This window comes from Crocuta crocuta, unplaced genomic scaffold (genome assembly GCF_008692635.1).
Source record: "Crocuta crocuta isolate KB4526 unplaced genomic scaffold, BGI_CrCroc_1.0 scaffold162, whole genome shotgun sequence".
Lineage (NCBI taxonomy): Eukaryota > Metazoa > Chordata > Mammalia > Carnivora > Hyaenidae > Crocuta > Crocuta crocuta.
Window position 1 is genome coordinate 6,920,639 of NW_027529433.1, and position 26,817 is coordinate 6,947,455.

The following is a 26,817-nucleotide window of genomic DNA, read 5'->3' on the forward strand; positions in this document are numbered from 1 at the left end:
GCAAGGTGCAGAGAGAGAGCACAATGAGGGAGGAGCAGAGAGAGAGAGGGAGAGAGAGAATCCCAAGCAAGTTCCATGCTGTCAGTACAAAGCCCAACACCAGGGTCGATCCCATGAATTGTGATACAGACCTGAGCTAAAACCAAGAGACAGACATTCACCCATTGAGCCACCTAGGTCTCCCAGTGCAGGTCTTTTTAAACAGTCCTTGGAAGCATTAATAGTTTGTGTACCAAAGCACTGGATTGTTTGCAGGAGTATCACATGCTTACACGGTGGAAATTAAAATAGCATGAGACAGATTTTAGGAAGCTCCTATCTGCCTCTGAACCACTGGATTTAATGACTTACATTAGGCCAGAATTTATATTAGGCCAGTATATAAATCCGCTTAATAAACAAAGAGAATTTAAAGTAATAATTAATGGATTTGGTTTAAAAAAAGGATATATTTGTTTAATGAACAAAGTGAATTTAAAATAAGTAATAAATGCATTTGGTTAAAATTTTAAGGACATATATTTTTAAAAAGCCTTCCTCCTACTCTAGATTTTGGTCCCCAGTTGTTACCAACGTGAACTCTTACATTTCCAACAGTCTCCTTCATACATTTGTGCATTGTATATGATTCTCAAAGTTGATTCTCAGATCTTAAAGATTTGTTAGGAAAAAGGGCTTATTCCTTTGGTGGAAAAGTAATTTATTCTCAAATAGGAAAAAGGATCTAAAAATAATAGCAGCCATTAAAAATAGAACCAATGAATAGGTCTATTTTTAAAGAAAATGTGAAAACAATCATTTAAAAAGCAAGAGAAAAGGCAGAAGTTGGAAAAGTTACCTTCACTCAAATACAGTGATCTAAGAAAGTAAGGATGAAGCCAAGGCAAAGAGGAAGAGAACAAAGGAGCAGGAGGAACAGAAATTGAGGGGCGCCTGAGTAGCTTATACAGTTAAGCCTCTGACCTTGATTTCGGCTCAGGTCATGATCTCACAGTTCTGGAGTTCCAGCCCCACATTGCGCTCTGCGCTGACAGTGCAGAGCCTACTTGGGATTATCTCTCTCTCTGTCTCTCTGCCCTTTCTCCAGTCATGCTCTCCCCATCTCGAAATAAATAAATAAACATTTAGGAAAAAGAAAAGAAATTGACTAGGAGGAGAGAGAGAGAATTCTAATGGTTACAAAAAAGTTGTTTTGTTTTACAGGCAAGTGAGAAAAGTCTGAGTAGGATGATGTGGCCTTTAAATGATATATACGTTATTTCATCCAGAAAATATATCAGGACCACTGAGCCAATTAAACAGGATTGTGAGCAAGAAGAAGCAATTCAAAGCATTTTGCCTTAAGGATTTAAGGGATATTACTCAGGGTTAGGAACTAGACAACAAATCAGGCCTGATGCTCCTCAGGGGTAAACAACTGAGGGGTAGAACCTGAATTCTGGTCCCTACCTACTGGACCGGGGGGATCATTCAGCCTAACATGGCAATAACACAAAGTACAAATTGAGGGTGGTGCCTGGTAACATAATCTTGGAGGGAAAGGCATTCTGTTGAGAAGCTTCATGAGTGGCAGCTAGCAGAGGATGTAATAATGAAAGAAGGCAGAGAGAATGTCTTGGAGACAAGTTTTTTGTGTTCTCAAGATGAATAAGGTTTTTGCTACTATCACAGGATACTTGAGTGTCAGAGAGCCAGCACCGACGTGTATTAAGCCACAGAGCCTTGAAAGTAAACTTATCACTCATCAGAATGTAGGTTTGAGAATTTCCACAAGGTACCACAGCCAGAGACTCTGTGACAGAGGGCACAGCCTGGGAGCCAAGCACGTGGGGCAAGCATGCTAAGTCTGTTCGAGCTGACACTGATGGGGCCGCTTAGCCCTATGAGCTCTGCACACTTCAGCTCTAACTAGTGATGCTGGCAAAGGAAAGGGAGGGAGAGGCAGCAGTTCATTCCCTGAATGGGGCAGCACGGGCCCAAGGGACCGCTATAACTGCACTGACCAGGACCCTGCCCCTGAGAGCACAAAAAAGAGTTACACCGACCCCACAAAGCCCCGTCAGAAGACGGGGGTTGCGGGAGAGCCGCCTGCGGAGCTGGTCCTGTTCCTTACCTCTTTCCAGGCATAGTATCTCTCTGCTTTAATGATCATGTCCACTACAAGGCTGTGGTTGCTTCTGGAGGCCACGGCCAGGGCAGTGTTCCCTTGCTACAAGTTAAAAATAAAAGTGTCAGGCAGGATGGCCTAGTGTTTAACAGCTCCAGCTTTGGAACAGAGGGGCCTGAGTTCAAATCTTGATCCTACTGCCTCCCTGCAGAGTGAACTTGGGTCAGTCCTTAGCTTCTCTAGGTCTCGAAGGCTACCCCAGGTTGTAGTGGTGATGGGCAAATGTGGTAGTGCATATCAAGCCCTTAGGACTATGCATGATACATGGTAATTATTCAAGAGATGCTAGATATTGATGATGTCAGGGGCTGTATCCATAGGGCAGGGGAAAAGATTTAGGCTTAGGGACCCACCATCAACAGACGATGTTTTACACATCCTCTATTGATGAGAACCCAAACATCTCTCCGAGACCTTCAGAGGTCTGCCTGGCTCACTGCGCTGGGAAGGCCTCAGCAAATAAATAGTAGGATCACACATTTTTCTCCTCTGAGGACTGACTCCACCTGTGGTTTGAACTTTGGTCAGTGTGCCACACCTCCTTCCCCCGATAGCCTTTTCCTTCAGCTCCAAGAAGAGACCTCCTGATTTTAGCCTGGCATCTGACCAACCCAAACATTTCTCAGCCTCCCTTGCACTTAGATATGTAACCTAAGTTCTGTTATATAAATGGAAGTGGCATGTGCAACTTCTGGGAAGTATTTCTAAAGACAGTAAGGATGTCATTCTCTTTCCTTTCCTCTTCCTCCTGACTAGAATGCTCACAAGATGGCAGGAGCTTGAACAGCCATCTTAGGCCAAGAAGTTGAAGCCATGTGTTAAGGAGGGTAAAAAGAAAAGTGCTAGATCTTATTAAGAATAATAGCACCCTTGAGGCGCCTAGCTAGTGGGAGAGCATGCAACTCTTGATCTCAGGGTTGTGAGTTTGAACCCCACATTGGGTGTAAAGATTAAATACATAAAATTAAAAAAAAAAAACAAACAGTAATAGCATCCATGACGAAACTACTCATTTATAGTACAGAATTCAACCCACAGGACTCCTATCTAGGATTTTTTTCTGTTCTACGGCTCTAACCAAAGGTGAGGGATTGGAAACTTAACCAAATGGAATAAGCAATCAGGGATATTCTGGACATAATTTGGGGCATGAGTGGCTTGGGAATCCATATGATATCTTGTACAAATTACAAAAGGCACACATTTGTCAAGATGGATATAGCCCAAAGCTATAGCACATAGCTTTGCAAGCTGTGTCCCCTAGATTTTAGGCCATGCACAATCTACACATCTATATGCTTTCCTGAGCAAAGGATGGTGGTTTTTATTTATTTTCAAATGGCACAGGAAAAATGTGCTCAGCCATCCTGAAGATAATCAAAATGAATGGTCAGAAATAACCCAGAAGAAGTTCCAATTTTATGGACCTCCTGTTTCCATGCTTGGGGATCCGGCAGTTTATCCCAATCATTCTCTCACAGGGCTGAGCATCGCAACACGGGCCCCTCCCACCAGCCCACAGGGCTGTGAGTCGAGGTGCTGAGACCCAGGCGAGCTGAAAGATTAGGGCTGACAGTAATCAGTTCCTCATCAAAAGATACAGCAATGAAATTAGGAAGAATAGCACTTGGCAGGCAATTAGCAAGTCTTTCATTGCATGCTGCCTAAATTCTAGCTTATGAAGCCATTTGAATCCGGATGATCAGCCTACTGTGTGTGGGAAGGCAGCATTCGGAGAGGCAGCGTTTTCAAGTTCATAGGAAAACCCTCCCAGGCAGTGTGCACAGGAGTGGAAACCCAGCACCCCTGCTGCTTAGGGTGGGAAGCCCTCCAGGAGCTTTGGGACACCCCTGACCAAGGGGGCAGGTTTCTGGGAAAGTCCTATTTACACCAAACTCTGGCTCCTTTTTTCCATCCATACTTTCATTCACTCTTACAGTCACTTATCCTTGGTAAAGATTGTGGGAATGAGTAGAAAAGGTAGTTTTTATCAATGAAATAGGTGTTGGGTGCCAACTATGTGCCAACTATGTGCCCAGAGAAAAAAGAGGGAAGAGGAGAAGGGAATATGGGAGAATCAAATTGTGAGTCAAATGGTGGCACTGAGGCTGCTATTTTCCAGGACATCTGGCTGGCCACAGGCACTGACAGCCCAGCACGAATTCCCTTCCCAATGCTATGGATTCTCCACCCACAAGAGTGCCCAGAGGTGTTAAGTGTTAATAAAAAAGTGGAATCCAGTATGAAAGGAAAGCGTGGTAAATACTAATGCAATGTGTGAATACTAATGCTAAATGCTAATAATGAGCCACAGTGGAAGTTTCACCCAAGTGACAGAGTTAATGCATGGATGCGTTTTCCTTCCTTATGCTTTTCTGGGTTTTCCAGATTGTCCACAATGGGCTTTTCTTTTTTTTTTTTTTTTTAGTAGGCTCACATCCAGTGTGGAGCCCAAAGCAGGGCTTAAACTAATGACCCTGATGAGATGAAGACCTGAGCTGAGATCAAGAGTCAGGCTTTTAACTGACTGAGTCACCCAGGTGCCCCAAGGCTTATATAACTTTTTACGATAATTAAAAAAATTGACATATAGAGAAAAGTAAAATAATACATGACAACTGCAAGTCCCACAGATGTAAAATGTGTGATTCTGCAACAGTAAGGAGGGTGAACTCAGCTTACACAGGGAGTTAGGGATGTGCTGAGCTGATGAACAGTGTGGTTGAAGACAAGGAAGGGAAAAACAGCAAGGTGCAGAAGCGGTCACTTCTGCTCACAGCTGTGGGAAAGCTTTGGCTTTGAAGCCTGGCTCTGCATCTTACTATGTGTGTGATGCTGATATCACTGAAATCTCTTGAAAACTGGGCTAATTTTGGACACCTCACTGAGGAGATGTGACAATTGAACTAAGGTGCGTGTGTGTGAGCACCTAACAGGGCTGCCACACCTTGGTCTCCTGCGTTTACACTTTTCAGTAAGCTAGAACCTAATGGCCGCCCCACAACCCTCCTGTGATTGAGCCTGCTTTACTGCATCAACGAACAAAGTTGTCTTTCTTTACAAACATGTCTAGACAATAACCAAAAGGTAGAAGCAACCCAAATGTCCATCCACAGATGAAAGGATAAACAAAATGTGGTATGGACATACAATGCAATAGCATTCAGCCTTAAAAAGGAAGGAAAATTCTGACGCGTGCCACAACATAGACAAATCTTTAGGACATTATGCTAAATGGAAAAAGCCAGTCACAAAATGATTAACACTGTACTATTTTATTTATATGAGGTACCCAGAAGAGTCAAGTTCAGAGAAGCAGAAAATAAAGTGGTGGTTGCTAGAGGCTAGGGAAGGACGAGGAAATGGGTAGCTGTTCATAGAGTTTCAGTTTTGCAAGATGAAAAAGTTCTAGAGATTGGATGCATAACAGTGTGAACAGATTTAACACTACTGAACTATCCATTTAAAAATGGTTAAGATGATGGGGCACCTGGGTGGCTTGGTCGAGTCCGACTTTGGCTCAGGTCATGATCTCACAGTTCATGGGTTTGAGCCCCATGTTGGTCTCTTTGCTGACAACTCAGAGCCTGGAGCCTGCTTCAGATTCTGTGTGTCTCTCTCTCTCTGCCCCTGCCCTGCTCATATTCTGTCTCTCTCTGTCTCAAAAATAAACATTAAAATTTTTTTAAAGGGTCAAGATGATACATTTTGTTATATTTATTTCACAATTAAAATTTTTTTTAAATTTAAGTAAAAATAGTTTAGACACATGTATATTTATTCACTGACTGTAGCTCTGTTTATAAAAGCAAAAGATTAGGAACAATTTAAATGCCCACCAGCTAAACGCTAAACAAATTATGATATGTCCACACCACAGTATATTGTGCAGCTACCCAAAAAAGAATGAAGAAATTCTCCTTGTACAAATATGGAACAGTTTCCACTTTATATTTTTGAAGGAGAAAAGCTAAATGCAGGACAATCTGTACAGGTATAGCACCACTGTGTAAAAAGGACAGAGGAGTGTAGTAAGACTGTTATAGGTTTATGCTTGCTTGTTTATGCATAAACAGAAACTGGAAAGAACAGAGAAATTTATGATAACAGATCCACTGGCAAGGGTGGTACAGGAACCAGACAAATGGGGTCAGGGGTAGGTGGGACATTTTTACTGTAAAACCTTTACCGATTATATTTTTAAATTTTGGACCACCTGAATCTTTAATCTTTTCCAGAGATTAATACAAAATTTTAATTTAAAAAACACATACTTTAGGGATGGCTGGCTGGCTGAGTTGGTAGAGCATGTGACTATTCATCTTGGGGTTATAAATTCAAGCCCTACATTGGGTGTAGAGATTACTTATATAAAAAAAAAAAAACTTTAAAAAAGTACATATTTTATTATGCAGAGTAAAATTTCTTACCCACATACCTCAATCACAATCAGATGTTTTACTATCAGGATACAAGTTTTCTCTAAGGTTTATCCATTTTTTTCACAAAGGGTATGCTAAGGTTGCTGTTCAAGGCTTACAGCCTACAGAGAGCTCTTCACAAGCATCTTGGCTGAACACAGTGAAGTCCGTGACTTCACTTACCTTATCGTGACTTACCTTATCGACAACCTTCAGGTCACAGCCTGCCTTCAACAAGGTGTCCACCAGTTCCACATTGCCAAGATCAGCAGCTATGTGCAAAGGAGTCTGCTGCCTCTGCCATGAGAAATTTCAAAAATGTAAACACATTAAAGAGAAAAACTTGAATAATGAAAAGGCAAAGGGAAAGTAGAGATGTCCTATAGAGGCACGAGGGAAAATAGATTNGCTTACCTTATCGACAACCTTCAGGTCACAGCCTGCCTTCAGCAAGGTGTCCACCAGTTCCACATTGCCAAGATCAGCAGCTATGTGCAAAGGAGTCTGCTGCCTCTGCCATGAGAAATTTCAAAAATGTAAACACATTAAAGAGAAAAACTTGAATAATGAAAAGGCAAAGGGAAAGTAGAGATGTCCTATATAGGCACGAGGGAAAATAGATTAAGATCACATTTTAAAAGAAGTACGGGGACATTTGCTGCACGATTATTGACAACAGTGAAAAACTGAAAGGAAGTTACATGTTTGACAAAGAGACTCATTGGATAAATTGAGATATATCCACATGTTGGATTAGCAGGCAACCACTGAAAATTACTTCTAAAATATGATTTCAATATGATGTACTACAATAGTCAAGTTCATAGCGACAGAAAGCAGAGTGGTGGTTGCCAGGAACTGCGGGGAGGGCAGAATGGGGAGTTAGTGTGTCCTGAGTACAGAGTTTCAGTTTGGGAAGACGGAAGAAGTTCTGGAGCTGGGTGGTGGTGACAGTGGCAGAGCAAGGGGAATGTACTTCAGGTCACTGAAGGATACATTTAACAACGGTTAAAATGGTAAATTTTATGTCATGTGCACTTAACCACAAATTAAACAATGGTTTCAAAGATTAATTTTTAAAACGTAAAAAATACTCGCTTAACACTGAAAGCCTCAGGACACAGCACTGTATCTAGAGAAGGAAACACATCAGCAATAGTAATAATAATGTCGAGATGGCAGAATTAGGGGCTATTTTTATGGCTTTCTTGATGCTTTTCTCTATCTTGTAAATTTCCTAGGTTTATATAAGAGAGCGCAAAACTTGTAATTTCTTTCTGGGGTAATCATTTTCTTCACAAGATGATAACGGTGTTTCAAAGAAATACAGTATCACAAGAAAATCACACACTTTAATCTCTCACTGACAGGAATGCTAATGTGCAGACATTTCTAAAATATTAGTACTGAAAGGAATGCTGTTTATGGTTTAGTCCAACCCTTAAACCAGAGACAGGAAGCAACTTCCCCAGGGTCACACAGCTGGATGATAGCATCTAGCTGCGTACTCTGCCAATGAGACACAGGGCCAACCAGCTTGGGGCGTTAGTATAATTAGTATTAGAAAGCAATGATTAAAGACTCACTTTTGGATTGCAATCAGCCCCTCTGGGGGCTCATCCAAAACATCACACTTACACTGACAAACAACCAAAGGTCTCCGTCGACATGGAACAGAGACACAAGTGTCATACCTCAAACACCAATAAAATCTCAATTTGACAACACTGCTCTAAGTCTAGAAGGCAGGAAATGAATGAATATGTTAACAAGAGTTCTCTTTCTTAGAGGAATGACAAATTATAAATTTTTATCTTATTTATATTTTCTTATTGTTATACATTGAATATATTCCCAATCTAACAGAGAACTGAAATGATCAAGTCTAGGTCTATAACCGGCGGGCAGCCTAACAAACCCTCCTTTCTAGAGTGAATCTAGCCAATTATGATGAAACCGAAATCACACATGAGTTCTGTGTATAGAGATTATGCACATTAGAAAATATTTGGGGCATTAACATCTTCAGACATGTTAAGTATGTATAACAACAAAAAGGTTCCCCTTCCCTCCCCCACAAACATTTAGGATAGTAAAACACAAGGAGCAGCAAGGTCCCTGGAGGAAGAAAGGGACGGAAGAGTAGGTAAGTCTCTATTCCCATCTGGCACAAAGGAACTCCTAGGTTGGAGATGGAGGAGACTGGACAGATCTGTGGCACTGCACCGGTGCCAAAGACATGGAAACAGAGGGCTCCCCAGGGGGCTAGGCAGGCATGCACACTGTATCTGGTTGCTCCCTCCCCTCAGGGTCCAGCTGAGGCTTCTCTAGGTAGAGACAACCAGAACGCCAAGAGGAGTCTCGCGTTCTCACCTGTCTCCAGGGCTCCAAAAGGGCTCCTCTCCCAAAAGTTTCTCTTCCTACTTCCCATAGCTCCTGGTAGAGGCAGCTCAGCCCCAGAGGAGGCCACGATTCAGACAGTGCCCACCCCTATAAATCTTCCACCTCACCATTTCCATATCTAGCCAGTGATGGATTCCTCTTACGGGGCATTTGGCTCTGCTCCAGTAGATTGAATTTATGGTGCCCTTTATTTATTCCAAGAGGTCTCTTCTGCCTTTGGATAAAAGACACATTTACAGTCTCTAGTACAGAAACAAAGCTTCCTCCTTGTGGTAAAGGGCTACTGGCCAATTATATTTCATACTGAAGGAGTGGCTTTGATTTAAAGAGCATCTAGCAATTTAACTCTGAGCTACTGTTTATCTATCAGAAGTGCTGGGCCTGTTAAATGTGAGCAGTAACTGATCCCCAGTTGTGTGTCTGAAAAAGTATGTGTGTGCAAGTGGGAGTGGAGGTTACAGAGGAAAATGGATAAAAAGAATATGTATATTTTTCCCGGAAAATTTTCAGGGCAACTTGAACTTGCTCAAAACTACCTGTAACCACACACTGCACTGAATCATAAGAAAGCAGACTCTCTAGGTCCGTATTGCCTGGCTTACCTGATTTAAGATGTCAGTGTCATGCTGTGCACTTAATAAGCTCTTTACAATTGTCATATGGTTGTTGATAACGGCTAAATGAAGAGGGGACTCCTTTGGCTGCAGAAAGAAAGAACATTTTCAAATCCAAAAGGATCCTGGCTTCATCATTCACATCAAAAAGAAAGTCGTTTCAACAGACATCTCCTAATAATCTCTGAGTACTAGATTGCCTTGCACAGCAGGCCAATAGCGAGCATTCAGCATCATTTCCATCCCAGGACTGTGTGACAAACCTGCTCACCAGCAATCAGCTCTAGGACTATACACTGAGCACCTACTATGGGAGGCTAGGGATTGCTTCTAATCCAGTGGGACGGGAAAATATTGTTGTTGTTGTTGTTGTTGTTGTTGTTTTTAATCACAAAATAAATATATAAATTGTGATAAGTGCTTTGGAGGAAAAGTAGAGACTGGTATGAGAGCATATGTGGGATGGGCAGAGGGCTGACCTTTCTGGAGATGAGAAAAAGCTTTCCTGAAGAACTGACACTTGTGCTTTTAGAAGAAGGATAAGAAATATGAAATAGGCTTAACTGCAGGACTTTTCAGAGCCTTCAAAAAACTAATGTATGGGGGGGGTGGGGATAGCTACAAGGAGGAAAAAGCAGGCACATTCAGTATTTCCTGGAATGATTTGATCTAGAGTTCTTTCTCCTTAGATCATTCCATGGGACTAATGCTCCACTCACCCGGGGGGCACCATTCTCATGTTTAGCCCTCCCATGTATGTAGAGTATATATGCAGCCCCAGGATGTTTTTGAAGCCTCTCCAGCATGTTCCCCTGTCCTCATTTGCAGTTAAAATGGCTGTCTGGTAGCCACACCTTCACCTGGAGTGTCCTAGCCCCCCTCAGCCATCTCCAGGGGTGGGCTTCTTCCCCTGCCCTGCCAGGCTGTCATGACCAGATCTAGAATCACACACTTACCTCCTGCTGCCTCAGTGACACACAGCTGCCACTGGCCCATGAAGACAAGAGAGAAATGTCTCCAGGAATAGAGAAGGTAGCCGAAAAGAAAAAAAAAAAAAAAAGGTAGGGGAGAAAGAGGTGAGCATGAGAGAGAGCAAGCTGAGGGGCAGTCATGGTAGAGGGAAGGTCTTGGGAGATTAACGGCAAGGAGGATGGGGAGGAGTACAGGTATCAAAAAGCAGGTGTGGGCAGAAGACCCAGCAAGGCTGTGAACAGTAGTAGGGCTGAGAGCCAAGACAGGAAACACAGGTGTGTGTGAGGGTGGACGATGAAGGTAGAGCGCAGTGTCGCTCAAGGAAAAGAGAGATTAATAATAAGCACCAAGTTAGGGACATTTAACATATTCTTATAATGCTACTTACTGTATACTCACTTCCCCAATAGTTTATACTCTAAACTCTGGGCTAATAGTTTTTATTAACAATAACCCTAGCAGTTAGATCTTCTATTCCTCACTTCATTTATTTTTTAATTTTTTTAATGTTTATTTTTTTATTTTTATTTTTTGAGAGACAGAAAGACAGAGCACGAGTGGGAAGTGAGCAGAGAGAAAGGAATCTGAAGCAGGCTCCAGGTTCCGCACTATCAGCACAGAGCCCGATCCGGGGCTTGAACCCACAAACCATGAGATCATGACCTGAGCTGAAGTCAAACGTTTAACCGACTGAGCCACTCAGGAGCCCCTATTCCCCCACTTTATATATGAGGGGCAGAGCAGTTAAATAACTTCTCCATGGCTTTGGAGCCTGGAAGTGGCAGAGACAGCATGTGAACCCCTAATCTGCCAGACTCCAACACTGGCACCAGGCTCCTTCCCAGGAAACCTACCATGAAAGAAACTGATGAAAAAGATGTACAGAGTTGGCAAGAGCATCACCAGCCCACAGAGGAAGAGGAGAGGAGGGGGCAGGCAGGACACCATGGCCGCATAAATCAGACTGCCACAGGGGTGAGCAATGAAATGGAGATGACTGGGCTGGTCAGGGCAGTGTGGGAGGGAGGCTTTCTGTGCAGGCCTCTTCTACTCAGGAAGAATGTTCTGTCTTGAGGCACCAAGCATGAAAAAAGAAAAAGCGTCCCTTGGGCCAGGAAGTAGGCAGTGTCCTCCCAGCCGGGGCCACCAGCCTTGCTGGCACCCAGCCCTTTCTGAGAAATGGGAACCATCCTCGGATAGACCTGGGGAGTTCAGAGCCAATGCCGCTAATGTCATTCTCCAAAAACTACCAGACATGGTCAAACCATATCCCTTCTTTCCAATTAATATAGTAAATATAATAAACAGTAATGGCCAACCACGATCAGAGGAAATAATATTCTCACAGGAGAAGTGAAAAGAGAGTGAAAAATAGAGGAATGCTTTCCAACTACTGCCAGCACAGAGGGCCTTTGTTAATCCTACCAAAGCCAACTCAAACTTCAGAAAACCTAAATCAGTATAAAGGATTGACTTTCAAAAGAAAAACAAGATCACTCAGTGATCACCCAGGCTCCAAGGGAGGGAAAAATGATCTTTCTCCTTCCCATTTATAACAGTGGCCTTTTTCCCACAGACTGATAAACTTAATACAGGAATAATGGCATCCCTGGACATCTGAGACAGTTTTATTGCAGCAGATATCAATATTTAAAGCACAAAGATTTCATTTTGTTCGGGAACTTCAATGACTATAAAATTCATCCCTTGCATTTTATTTCTCAAGATTAAGACTGAGCCTCCAAAAGAAGTCAGTCAGCTTCCCCAGAAAGAACTCCTCCTTTGTGAACATCACATTCCCCCTCCCCCGCCTCCACCAACTATCTGCAAGGAGCATCTCTGCACCCAGCTAGGCTCCAGCGCCAGGATCAAAGCCCATGTTATTGGAATAGACTCACTTCCACTTCCTGGTGCAGGTCAACATGCTCCCTGAGAAGATAGCTCACAAGGGATGTGTGGCCGTTCTGGGTTGCTATCTGCAAAGCACTGGTGTTGAGCTGCAAGACACAGGTGGAAAAGGCAGGGAGGACCCCCATTAGAATCCAGCCTGCTTTCTGATATTCATCACATGGTAATTAATTAATACAATGAAACATACAACTATTTACAAAAGAAGAGCCAACGTGGTTCTTATTATTTTGAGAGCCTCTTCATTATTTCTAAGTGTTTCCCATACAGGAGAGTCCTAGGTAACACATGCCTCCAGCAGATATGAGTTAAATCCCTGTCATCCCTCTCTAAGTACAAAGTGGACCAGGGCTGAGTCTTCTCTCTGTACACCCTGCAAACACCCTCCTTGAGCCAAAATGGCTGACTTTGTATTGGCCCCAGGAACTCCCTCAACACCTGCTGCCCCCAACTGCTTACCTGCAGCTCTCCCTTCTGCCAGGTCTGGCTTCAAAGCTCAGCATGATTGCTACCCATGTGCAGTGTTCCCTCATGGCCCCTTACTCAACTCCTTCAGTGCCTCTCCTTCCCTGGCTCCAGCTGCCTCCCACCATTCCCTATGCTCAAGTGGCTTCGCTTGCTGTGAACGCCAGATAACAAAATTGCTCTTGATTTATCCTGCCATCCTCCAAAAAGTCTTAGCATGGTGCTTTGCAATAGTATAAGGTCAATGGATAGTTGATGATTGATTAATTTTAAGATTGCTACAAAGTATTTCTAGGCCCACCAACCAAATAAGGTTCTATAGGATGTTATGTTTTCCAAGAAATGGCTCGGGGTGCCTGGGTGGCTTAGTCGGTTGAGCGTCTGACTTTCGCTTAGGTCATGATCTCGCGGTTCGTGGTTCGAGCCCCGCGTCGGGCTCTGTGCTGACTGCCAGCTCAGAGCCTGGAGCTTATTTCAGAGCCTGTGTCTCCCTCTCTCTCTGACCCTCCGCTGCTCACACTGTCTCTCTCTCTCTCCTAGAAATAAATAAAAATATTAAAAAAAAAAAAAAGAAATGGCTGCCTAAGTAACTACCATCTCACATGCCTGCCTGCACTGTGACCATCCAGTCTCCCATCAAGAGGTCTCCCCTGGAGTCAGCTTGGACCAATCAAGAGTATGGCAGAAGTGACAGTGTTCCAGGTCCAGATGCAGCCGCTACCCAGCCTGGCAGCTTCAGCTCCCTGCCTATTAAAAACCATCTGCCATGGTGTGAAGAAGAGAGGCAACATGTCTGTGCTGTTCAAGAGCTCCAGCTGAGCTCCCAGCCAACAGCTGCCACCAACTGCCAGGCGTGTGAGCGAGCCACGTGAACGGCCAGCTCAGTTAAGCTTTCAAAGAACCGAAGTCCTGGCTGACATCTGACTACAACCACATAACAGACCCAAAGTAAGAACGTCTCAGCCCAAGAACCATGAAAGGTAATAAGGCTTATCTTGTTGGGTTCAGCCATTGCACTCTGGGTTGGTTTGTTATGAAGCAACAGATAAGATGCTAAAAAGAACAATACACATGCTGACCAACTGGACTCTGGCTGGAGCTCCTACTAAATGTCTATATGACCTGTAAGTGGCCTCTCAAGTATGGGCCTCCTTGTCTTCATCTGTAAAAAAGAACGCAACTATCAGTTTTTATCAGTGCTAACAACAAATTGCCACAAACTCAGTTGTTAAACAATACAATTGTATTATGATACCACTCTGGAGGTCCAAAGTCTGAAGTGGGTCTCACTGGGCTAAATTAAAGGCCTTTCTGGAGGCCCTCAGGATGATTCACGTCTTTGACTTTCCCAGTTGGTAGAAGCCGCCCACATCCTGTGACTCACGGCCACTCCCTCCTCCCACCAAGTCCTCACCCTGCATCACTCTCACCTCCTCACTTGCCTTCCTCTTCTACCTTAAAAGACCTTTGTGATTACGTTGGGCCAACCTGGATAATTGAGGGAAATCTCATTTTAAGGTCAGCTGATTAGCAACCTTAATTCCATGTGCAACCTGAATCCCGCTCTGCCTTGTAACATAACATATTCACAGGTTCCGAGGATTAGGATATGGACAACTCTGGACAGGGGCGGGCTAGCATTATTGTGTGAACCTATCACACCATCCTACCTCCTTGTCTCAAACCATAGTAATACTGGTTTGAGACAAATGCTGGTTTGATAAATGAGCTAGTAATTGTACAGTAATTATAGCTATCATCATATTCATTCCACAAAAAAATTATTGAGCACTTATTATGTGCCAGGCACTATGTTGGATGGTGGGGAGATATGACGGTAAACAAGACGTCCATTACTACACTCCAGTAGAGGTGGACAATCGATCTATAGATTGGCAGACTGGTAGGTCAGTGAAACTGTGGATGGAAAATAAATTTATTTACTAGATCTAGATGTTATTAGAATAATATCAGCTAGTAATAAGGGCAACAAAACAAAGTAAAACAGCAGGGCTGGAGGGCTACTTTCTGGTGAGTGAGCAAGAAAATCCTCCCAGGTGGGCGACATGTGGACGAGGATCAGAATGGTAAGAAGTGCCCAGATGAGAAGATCTAACTCAGAAACAAGTTTGTGAAGAACCTGAAGCCAGGACATAGTAGGAAGAGCTGTGGCACTCCAGCATGTCACCCCAGAGGCACTACAGGCACAGCGGGTAGGGCCTACAGACTTTTTAAGAGCCAAAGAAATGTTTAAAATCTTTTAAAAAAAAAAAAGATTGATTCCAAGATACCAAAAGAAAACCATGAATTTAAAGTGAATAAATATTTAATTGACATATTCATACCTCATTGATTCTTAAATGTAACAGCCATAAAATATTCATTACATTTGTAAACAATTTGTAGGTTAAATCTTTTCACCTCCTCGAATTCCCAAGGATGCACAGAGTTCTAAGAAACCAGAGTCGGTCATAAATTAGGGGAGTTTATCATAGCCAATAAAAAAGTTTTTGAAAATAATTTACAGCAAAAGAAATTAATGTGGAATTTTGGGGCATTTAAATATGTTTGATAAGGTATGAGGGTAGGGTTTCCGAAATGAGTTGTTAAGGTCTACAAAAGTCTTCACTGGACCAGAGGTGATTAGTACGACCCTGAAGAGCACCTATTGCCCAAATCTTGGGCACTGTTACATACAGCACAAATGGATGAAGCCTCTGCTCACAGCTAAATCCATAATCTCCAGTTACCTTCTCAGAAATGACCCAGGGACACCCGGGTGGCTTAGTTGGTTAAGCGTCCGACTTTGACTCAGGTCATGATCTCATGGTTCATAAGTCCAAGCCCCACAGTAGGCTCTCTGCTATCAGTGTGGAGTCGGCTTCAGATCCTCTATCTTCCCCTCTCTCTGCCCTTCCCCTGTTTGTGCCCCTGATATGGGGCTTAAACTCACAAACTGTGAGATCATGACCTGAGCAGAAGTCGGATGCTTAACCAACCAAGCCACCCAGGTGCCCCTATCATTAATATTTTTTGGCAGCCATATAATATTCCAAGAAAAAGATGCAGCAAACTTTTATTTGGCTTTCCTCTAGGATTCACTGCATTTATAGGTTGTATCTAATTCTCAGCCACTGGAGGCAACTTTATTATCTATCTTAATGCATGTAGCTTTTTCCAAGGTTATTCCCTGAACAGAATTTCTCAAGCCTGAGTGAAAAGAAAGTGACAGAATGCTTTTCAAAAAGCATTGTACAAATGTACAGTCCCACCAGCAGAATACAGGTATATAAAACATTACTGGTTTGGAACTTTATTCTTGATTCTAATGTTTAACTTTGTACCTTTTGAAAAGGAATTGTCTCTAAGGCATACCTTGCTTTATTGCACCTCACTGATACTGCTTTTTTTTTTTTTTTTTTACAAGTTAAAGACCAAGACATCAGTGCAGGAAGTAACTGCAGATGTGGTGGAAATAGCAAGAGAACTAGAAGTAGAAGTAGAGCCTCAGCTGGATAAGCTCTGACTCTTGATTTTGGCTCAGGACATGATCTCATGGTTTATGAGATGGAGCCCCGTGTCAGGCTTTGTGCTGACTGCATGGAGCCTGCTTGGGATTCTCTGTTCTCTCTCTCTGCCCTTACCCCCACTTGCTCACTCTCTCTGTCTCTAAAATAAACATTTAAATTTTTTTAAAAAAAATCGCCACAGCCACCCCACCCTTCAGCAACCATCATCTTGATCCATCAGCAGCTGTCAACATCAAGGCAAGACCTTCCACCAGCAAAAAGATTATGACTCACTGAAAACTTAGAGGATAGTTAGCATTCTTTAGCAATAAACTATTTTTTTAATTTTTTTTTTGAGAGAGAGAGAGAGAGCAAGGGAAGGGCAGAGAGAGAGGGAGAGAGAGAGAATTCCAAGCAGGCTCCATGCTGTCAGTGCAGAGCCTGATGTGAGGCTCCATCTCATGAACCATGAGACCATGACCTGAGACAAAATCAAGGGTCAGATGCCTAACGAACTGAGCCACCCAGGTGCCTCAGCAATAAAGTATTTTTTGATGAAGGTGTGTATATTGTTTTGGGGGGGGCATAATGTTATTGCACACTTAACAGACTATAGGAAAATGTAAACATGACTCTTATAGGAACTAGGAAACCAATAAATTTATTTCACTCACTTTATTATGATACACGCTGTTTTGCAGTGGTCTGGAACCAAACCTGCAGTATCTTTAAGGTGTGCCTGGACAGTGCTCTGACCTGGAGAGAGCTCCAACATTTATTGGCACTTAAAAAAAAGCAAGGTGCAGAGCAGCAGATACATGCAGTGTGCTACCATCCATGTGGCGTCAGTACTTACACGTGTGTGTGCTTAGTCAGATAAAATAAGCTATTAATTACATTACTTCTAGGGAGGAGAAATCGAGATGTATTGTTGGAATATAACACTTTTCATCATATACCCTTTGGTACTATTCCGAGTTTTTGTTATTTTCATTATAATTAAAAATTATTTAGAAAAATGGAAAGTAACACCATCTGAAAGGCAAGGCCATCACTGTGGTGAGAATCCTCACCACTGCCAGCGACTAGTCACATAATCCTGAATAAGTTCCTCAACTTTTCTAAATTTTAGTTTCCTCACCAAAAAATGAAGATAGGTGACAAAGGATCTTAACACCACGAATACAAAAGCATTCTGCATTTACAAGAAGGCTCCATCCTGTCTTCTTCAAGCTTCAGACTGACCACTTGGGCTTCCACACAATTTTTTTTTTCTGTATATACTGTGCATAAGCCAGGAATATACAGCTGTTAGGGAGAAATCAAGGTACAGTGAGCATGTCTCTGTACTTGAGATGTAACAACTATCTGCTCCGTTTGCCCCTATTTTCCAAAATTACAAATAGTAATTCTACAAAAGCCTAGTGAGTGGATCAGTGCAGGACCAGACTACTCAAAGAACGTTAAGAGTCCCCCTCCACTATGTGAGCGAACATGGATGGCATGTGGCACGTACTTTATCTGGAACGTTGATATCACTTCCTGCTGTCAGGAGCACTTTGCTGCATTCTTCATGACCTCCTTTAACAGCCAGAAAGAATGGCGTTTCTCCATTCTTAGAAAAAAAAAAAAAGGAAAAATGTTCAAATAAATTGCCCCTTGGCATGAAATAAAATTACTTGAGGAATAGCATGCTTTCTGTATACCCTTTGTGCATTACTCTTAATGGATTGTGTTTACTGAGCATCTATACAACAATTTATATTGCCAAGACTATACACCTCGGCAGCGTTAAATGGACAGCACTGTGAGGTCAGGATTAGTATTATCCCCATTTTACAGATAAGGAAACTAAGCCTTAGCTGAAAAGTAACACAGCTAGGATGCAAATCCAGGTGTTTGGATCCAAAGCCTGCACCCATACCTATCCTGTTATTCTGCCTCCTTGCAGGCTTTTCATCCACAATTTATACTCTTAATCTTTATTAATTTATCTCCAAAACATTTATTAGACACTGCATGTTAGGCAAAGGCACAGGGATTGAAAAGACAAAGAGACACAAACTCTGCCCACAAGAAGGTAACAGCCTATTAAGCAAGATAATCATAGAAATATGAATTATAATGCAATGTGAAACATCCAAAAATAGAAGCACATTTGTACCAAGTACAGCTTTAACATTTAAAACTGATTTAAACTATTGTGTGTTGTTAAAAAAAACAGCAACAGTAATACTCTTTCTCAGTAATTAACTTTCCTGAAACTCATTATGATAAATGCTAGCAGGATAAAGTGAGAGCTTGGTTTAGGCCAAAACAAAGAAAGAAAAGAAGGAACCGGTATTGCACAATAGCCACTTGGATATTACCCCTTCCTCATGCAAAATCTTTCCTAAAAATTTTGGGAAGAAATGCAGAATCCCTTCCCCTTCCCTAAACACTTCCCCACTTGGGCATTAGTTTGCTTAAAAATGCATTAGGATAAGTTCAAAAGGGTTTTCTTGCAACTAATTAGATATGAACACTCTTGTCAAGAGGGATGCAGGAGCATGGAACCAATGTTTCCATCCCAATGAGAAGGAAAAACTATATCCAGCCTGCTTTACATGAGAGCCTGAGACAGCCATCTGTTACAGAAGAATTTCTCCTCATAATATGCCTTCTCATTTTCCTGGAAAAGAGACACCAAATGGCAAACTGCAGTGGGAAAAGCATTAGTGAAAAATGTGAAGGAAAGAATTCACATTTAAAAAAATTTTTTAAATATTTTTATTTAAGATAGAGATCGTGTGTGCACACATGCAAGAGGGGCAGAGGAGGAGAGAGAGAGAGAGAGAGCGAGAGAGAGAGAGAGAGAGAGAGAGAGAATCCCAAACAGGCTCCATGCTGCCGGCACTGATCTAGACACAAGGCTTTATTCCATGATCCTGGGATCATGACTTGAACCGAAATCAAGAGTTGGATGCTCAACAAAATGAGCCACCCAGGTGCCCCAAGAATTCACACCTTTAATATATCAGGAGCCTAGTAAACATTTATATCTTTGACCCAAAAATCCTACCTTTCAGAATACACCCAAAGGCAACAGTGAAGAATTCAGACTATGGTTTTTATACAAAGATATTCATGACAGCATTAATTTTAAGAAAAGACAAAAGGAAATAAATAAAATGTCCAAGAGCTAAAGAATAGTCATGTGAATTCTGGGCAGCCAATAAAAATATATATGCATAGGAACACAAAGAAAATGGAAGGAAAATATATCAGATAGCTCTAAAATAATCATTTCAGTATGGAGAAAATACAAGAACTACTATTTATTTTTATGTTAAAATTTTATATATGTATATGTGACAGATGCATATACATCTGATAGGAAAGTTTGCTTCCAAAACCGTTTCTTTCCTCACTGATAGGAGGAAAGACCCTTTAGAGACAGCTCCTCCTATATAATCTGCAATTACGGTGTGTTGGACTTTATGAGCTCTCTCTAATGTGCCCTAACTCAAAAATAGCTAAATGGTGTATGAAATCCATGTGCACACATTCCAGTGGTAAAATATTAAAACAGCCAGGCAAGCATGACTAAGACTTTAAATTAAATCCTGTGATTACAGGACTTGATCTCTATATTGATTTGTGAAGGCTGATCACACCTCAGATTTATTCTAGGTGATGCACATGTTTTTTCTCACGTTTCTCACACATCATTCATAACTTGTATTTAAGACCAAATTCCTGAGATCTTTAAATAAGTTAAACCAATTAAACCTGATCATTATCCTGATCATTATTATGCCAGATGGTCAGCAAAGACTGAACACACACTAAAGTAAACAAATGAAGGCTCTATTTTTGTCCATGATTCTCAAGTGAAAGTTTGGCGTGGGGCACCTGGGTGGCTCAGTAGGTTAAGCATCTGACTCTTGGTTTCAGCTCAGGTCATGATTTCATGATTCATGGGATGGAGCTTTCAGCACAGATCCTGCTTGGGATTCTCTCTCTCCCCCTCTCTCACCCCTCCCCCGTGCTCTCTCGCTCGCTCGCTCTCACACACACACAATAAATAAATCAACTTATAAAAATACAAAAAAAAGAAAGCTTGGTTTAAATTCTCCCAGGAACTTGAAGAGAAAAAATGAGGATAATACCAATATATATAAATATATACCGCTGATAGAAACGATAACCATGATCCCATTTATTGCACCAGGATAACACCAATGATAACAACAGATCCCACTTATTACATGCTCACCATGTGCCAGACACTATTCCAGGTGCTAAGTGTGTGACACGGCCTTCCCATTTAAACTTCACTGTGGCCTTATGAGGTTATTTGATAGATGAGTAAACTGAGGCTAAGAAGGGCCAAGTGCTGAGCCCAAGATCACTTACCTAGAAGAGCAATGGAGCCAGGACCTGACCCACACAGTCAGAGCCCTGCTTTCACTCTCTAGATGCCCAGACCCAGGGATACATGGGACTAGCCTGGGGCACTTCTCTGGTCCAAAGGGAATGCAGACTTAGGACATCAAGACTGAGTAAGAACCAAGCTTAGTGTCAAGTTTAGGAACCAACTTATCTTACTTATTTGTTCCTTTATATGTGTACAATAAAAAATCTCAGGTGAATGTCTAAAAAACTCCATAAGTGTAAACTAAGGGACAAAAAAGCTGCTTGTTTGTGTCATTGTTTAATTGGCAGCATTATTTTCTCTTAGTGTTACATTAAATAATGATATACCTCACAGGCACTAGTGTCTTAAAAGATTACATTACCTCTTAGAGTATTGCTCAGAGAGGTACCAAGTTTACAACGTATCATAACGTTAAACTCTGCACTCCAAGAGGACTCTATTCACCTGAGTTTCCAAAGAGCCAGTCCAAAAGTCATTGACCCAAAGATTAAAAGTGACCGTCTAGAGCAGATCTGCTGCCATGGCACAGCTTCTCCACTGAAGCCTGTGCCCAGCTTCCATCTCCCTACTGACCCCAGATAGTTTCTGTCTCCCCCCTGCTCCCCACCTGAATGTCTGCCCCTACAGGTGCCTCAGCACAAACCCATTCCAAACCCTTCTTACTGATCTCACTCACACGCTTCACGCCTGTGCTCACAGCTTAGCGGTGGGCGCCCCACCCTCCCAGTAGTCCAAACTGGTGAGTCAGGCATCAGAAAGTCTTCTCTCTCCTTCATTCTGGCCACAGATCCTGTGGCTTCTGTCTCCTCCTATTGCTTCATCCTCTTTGCTCCGTGTGAGTGTCTGGGTGACAGGTTTTCCATAGCTCTTGCTTCAGCAGTTTCCATTTGTCACCTGACTGGGTCTCCCCGCCTCCAGCCTCTCTGAGAAGCAAGATGCCTTCAAACCACTGGGACAGTCATAGATCTGTGCCCAAGATGGAACTCACCCTCTTTGCTGTTTAAACCCCTTCAAGGTCTCCACTATCTACAAGTCAAAGCCAAGCCTCCTGGGGAGCACAGTCTTTCTGTATCTCTGCCTTGGCCCTGTCAGCTCCCATCTTTTTGCATACCCGTCCAGCCCTTAGGCTTCTAGAATAAGAATACATACTCTCCCCAGCATAAAGTACATATTAAGCAAATATTTTTTGAGTCAATGGGAAAATAAATGAAGGGACTAACAAATGACTTGCTGGGATACTTTAGAGAAAAAAGAAGGAATCTTGTAACATCACATTTTACGCTCGGCGGCACCAACATCTGTGTTTTCCTCCCACGAAACCCATTCCTCCCACCCTTCCGCTTTTGAGTCTTGTACCCACCCATAATGAGCACCTTCACATACCTCGTTGATCTCATTTATTTCTTGCCACTGTGTTAGCAGCACCCGGACCACAGGACTGTGACCATGCTTTGCTGCAAGGTGCAGGGCAGTATTTCCCTCCTGCAACAGAGACAAACTCACCATAGAGTCCGCTGCACCGAGCAACACGACCCTCCCACAGTCAGGGCTGCAATGGGGTGTCTGAGGGGTTTCATTTTGGTTAAAACTGTGGTCAGGAGTGTAGGCCACGTTAGCCACAGTTTCAAGTGAAATTTATAAGTTTTTAAAGCTTCATTTTTTTCCTATCATGCATTATTTATTGTTTTACCTTTTTCATTTAAATCTTTCTTCCATTAGAAATGTATCTTGATGCATAGTGCTAAACAGGGAAAAATCTTTTGAAAACTATTTTCAATTCTCCTGTGGCATTTTCTTATGCTATCCCCTTTATTCAGTCAATTCCTCTAATCTGTTAGTTCCGATTCATTTTTATTTATTTATTTTAATGTAGTTTATTGTCAAGTTGGCTTCCATATAACACGCAGTGAAAAGACATAGTTGTTCCAACAAGTGGGAAAACACCATCTATGGCCCTTGTTCTACCTTTGCTGCTAATCTGCTAGCAAACGGTGAAACAATAAAAAGCAATCCATATAACCTATGTGAGGGTAAACTGGTGAAAAATTTCTGCGAGATAATTTTAGCAATGCATACCAAAAGATTCAATGTGTAGACTTTCGAAACCACAATTCCATGTGTACATGTAAATTTCTCCTACGAATATAATCAAAGATGTAAATATAGATATGAGTGTCTATCAGGGTTTCCCTCCCCAGTCAGGTAAGACTGAGTCTCCAGCAGACCTCAGGGGAGAAAGAGAGGACCCTGGAACTGACAGTGGAAAAATCCACACAGTCTGTTGACTTCACAAACACTTATTGGGTGAAAATTGGCAATCTGGATGATCCAATGCCAAAGTGGGTTCATTTCATCTGGATTTTCCATTATTGTGACTGTAGTAATAAGTGAACACGTCTATTCCTGACCAAAATGTCATCGCCAAATCTATATACCAGCTGTCACCCCCCGCCACCTTTCTCTCATTCTCCACAAAGAAATAAAAGACCAACTCACCGTATCTTTTTCTGAAGTATGTAGATTAAGGAAGATAAATTTTTCTATCATTTCAGTGTGGCCCCTCTCAGCTGCCCAAAGAAATGGTTTTCTCCCTTTCTGAAAATAAATCACAAACTTCCAGTGTTTATTATACATTTATTGAACAAGCAAGACAACAGAGAGAGAGAGACAGAGCACAAGCAGGGGAGAGGCAGAAAGAGAGGGAGATATAGAATCCAAAGCGGGCTCCAGGCTGCTGTCAGCACAGAGCCCGACATGGGGTTTGAACTCACGAACTGTGAGATCATGACCTGAGCTGAAGTCAGACACTTAACTGACTGAGCCACTCAGGCACACCATCTAACTCCAAATATTTTAAAAGAGGAAAAGGTAGTGGCAGAGGTGGGGGGTGGGAACCCAAAATGGAGGCAGAAATATTTTCTTTATTTAAAGACAACACTCACGAGGGTACATGGGCAGTTTAGTCGGTTAAGTATCATACCCTTGATTTTTACTTGGGTCATGATCCCAGGGTTTGTGGGATCAAGCCCCACATGAGGCTCCGTGCCGACAACATGAAGCCTGCTTGGGATTCTCTTTCTCTCTCTCTCTTTCTCTCTGTCCCTCCCCTGCTCACGTGTTCTCTCTCTCTCTCAAAATAAATAAACTTTAGTAAAAAAAGAAAACACAAATTGGTGTTTCTTGGCGTGCTATTCACCAAAAGTTTAGCAAAATGTTTGAAATGTGAAAAACAAGATATAAGCCTCTTTATAAGAAGGCTCCTGAATCTGGGGTTTGTTATCTGATCTCCTGCTAATGCAGGGTAATGTAAAGATCATGGAGACTGGTAACTTGAGATAATAGCACACGATTCCCTCATAACTGGGGAAAAAAGGAAAAATGTTGAAACAATAAATGGCAAAACAAAATGTCCACGAGGATCAGCCCTATGGAGCTCTGCATTCACACATATATGGAAGTTGGAGAAACCAAATGGTGCCAAAAAGTTCACCTCCTTCATTATTCTTGAGCCAGACCTGTTGGCCAGTGAGACCTACATCCTCAAGATTCTATGCTAAGAGGTCTGGCTCTCATTGTCATTCTCATAAAGTCACTCGGGAAGGGCAAAGAGAAGGAACGGTGAATACTTGGGCCCCCAGTTTTCTGATAGCAAGTTGGACACCTAACAGAAGAGAATTTAGTCTTGAGCCATTAACAACACTTTGGAAATGACAGACCAAAAATCACCAAGTCTCGCTTATTCAAATATCTGCAAATGGTGACAACAGAGAAAGGTTCATGTAAAAAAAAAATGACAAGATGTGAGAGACATAATTATACACTACATGAAAACATTTAGTCACATAGCCTTACAGATTATTCACTCATTTACTCCACAATAACTGAGCATCTACGAATATGCCAGATATTGTGCTCAGCAATAGAGTGGCCAGGATGAAAGATATACTGCCCCATCCTCAAGAAGCTCAGAGTCCAACAGGGAAAATGGACACATGAGCAAGTAATGATAATGAAATACAGTAACTGAGCCCCGGTGACATGGAGAGGTACGTAACCCAGTATGAGTGTGTGTTTGTGGGTGGGGAGACAGGTGACAAGAAATGGGGGAAGAAACTATTTTAAGTTCACTAATGCACTGAACAGGAGAAAGAGCACTGGTGAGGTTTCCTGCCCATCTTTTCTTCTGGAGAAACTGGCTCATTTTTGTGGGTCTATTAATTACAGGCTCCTGCCTCTTCCAAAGTGTATCCCCTGGTCACACTGTTTGGTTCAGGGATGGTCACACACCAAGCCAGACCAATCAGGGTCAACTGTGGGATATTTTTCTGGCGCATTCTATTTGTGCTCTAGAGTCAGCAGCTAAACCATCAGCAATCCTCTCTGTTACCTGAGGACGACAATTTGCCTAAGAATAAAGCCAGGACAGTGGAGAGCAGAGCTGGAAAATGGAAAAAGCGACAAGGGCCCTGCTGACATCATTTGCGCTGCTGGATTCAGACATACCTAAAATTACCTGTGCCTGAAGTGTTTAACTGAATGTGTCAATAAATTCCTTTTTATTTTCCCTTTAACTAGTTGGAGTTGAGCTTCTGTCACCCCTTGCTAGCAGGCCTTCCTTAAAGCATCTGCCCTATCTCAAAGAATTATGAGAGTGACTTCAATGCCCACCAGAGGGGATTTTTGGCTTCAACTAAACATTTCAGAATCACAGAATTATCACAGGCCACATCTGACACCACTTTACTCTGAAGATGTAGAACACAAACCACAGCTGGCCAGGGTCAGCTCTTCCTCTTCATACCATGTCCCTACACAGCTGTCCAGGAGCTGCTGCCTTTGCCGCCACCCACCAGACCNGTTCTGTTGCAAGGTGACAAATCTACATTGGGCAGGCATTGGGGCCACCCTGTCTAGAAGGTTGATGTCCCACAGGAACAAATACCTCTTGTAACAACTCCTCAAGCATAGCTTCCAGATCCCCTCAAGGGACATGCTCTGTTCGTTACACAAGTCATTACACTCAGAGACGCCTAAACCCCAAGTATGGCTTCCTTCTCTGGTGTTCATAGTGCATCTGCAGTTCCTCCAAGTCCAGATGCAATCTGCCAGTTAGGGATCATTTTTATCATAAACACTGCTTATCTTGTTTGCAGGGACACAGAGCTAGAAAGTTAACTAATGTTTAAATTCTCAGGCAGAAGCAAAAGGGGTCTTATTAGCCCTTTACCCACAGAGACCATAAATAATACACGAGGGTGTTGTGTCCCAGAGTAGACATTTGCTGCTTTTAGGTCTATGTTTCTTCTAGTCACAGCAGTTTCATTTTCCTTTTGAGAACTTTGCCACTTACACACATACCATTTATCCCTGCAGTGCTGTCAAGTGCCAGGCTTTACCTGCCCCATGAAGGGATCACTTTAACCCATGCTGGTCACAGTGATTGGGCAGATGATTCAAGCAGGGCCAAAGACAGTTGTTTCTGAGATTGATATATGCACATTTATTTTATTTCTTTCTGAAGTTTATTTATTTATTTTGAGAGAGAGTGTGCACACATGCACGCACAGGCAGGAGATGGGCAAAGAGAGAGAGGGAGAGAAAGAATCCCAAGCAGGCTCCATGCTGTCAGCACTGAGCCAGATGTGGGTCTTGAACTCTCGAACTGTGAGATCATGACTTGAGCTGAAATCAAGAGACAGACACTTAAATGACTGAGCCACTCAGGCACCCTATCTTTGATCATTTAATGAGAGGAATTTTCTTTCTTAGGAATAAAAATCCATAAGAATATCCCTAAGAATATCTTTAAACTGCGAGCAGCCATCTTTCCCACCATGTGGAGAGTATATCTACCAATAATACCAACAGAGGCAATTGAGAGTTGGAGAGGAAACAAACAAACAAAAAAGTGCTGGATCCAGCCATGTCTGAAGCCATT

General features: G+C 42.4%; 1 protein-coding gene across 1 annotated transcript in view; it reads right to left on the reverse strand.

Moving 5' to 3' along the window:
* ANKDD1B (ankyrin repeat and death domain containing 1B) overlaps window positions 1–26,817 on the reverse strand; it is a 59,760-nt gene that overhangs the window by 6,391 nt on the left and 26,552 nt on the right. Inside the window, exons 6-12 of the mRNA XM_077759842.1 lie at window positions 23,376–23,474; window positions 22,263–22,361; window positions 17,976–18,074; window positions 12,476–12,574; window positions 9,594–9,692; window positions 7,003–7,101; window positions 2,114–2,209 (exon numbers count right to left, since the gene is read on the reverse strand). Of these exons, the coding sequence (XP_077615968.1) occupies window positions 2,114–2,209; window positions 7,003–7,101; window positions 9,594–9,692; window positions 12,476–12,574; window positions 17,976–18,074; window positions 22,263–22,361; window positions 23,376–23,474 (690 nt within the window). The remainder of the gene's footprint in view (window positions 1–2,113; window positions 2,210–7,002; window positions 7,102–9,593; window positions 9,693–12,475; window positions 12,575–17,975; window positions 18,075–22,262; window positions 22,362–23,375; window positions 23,475–26,817) is intronic.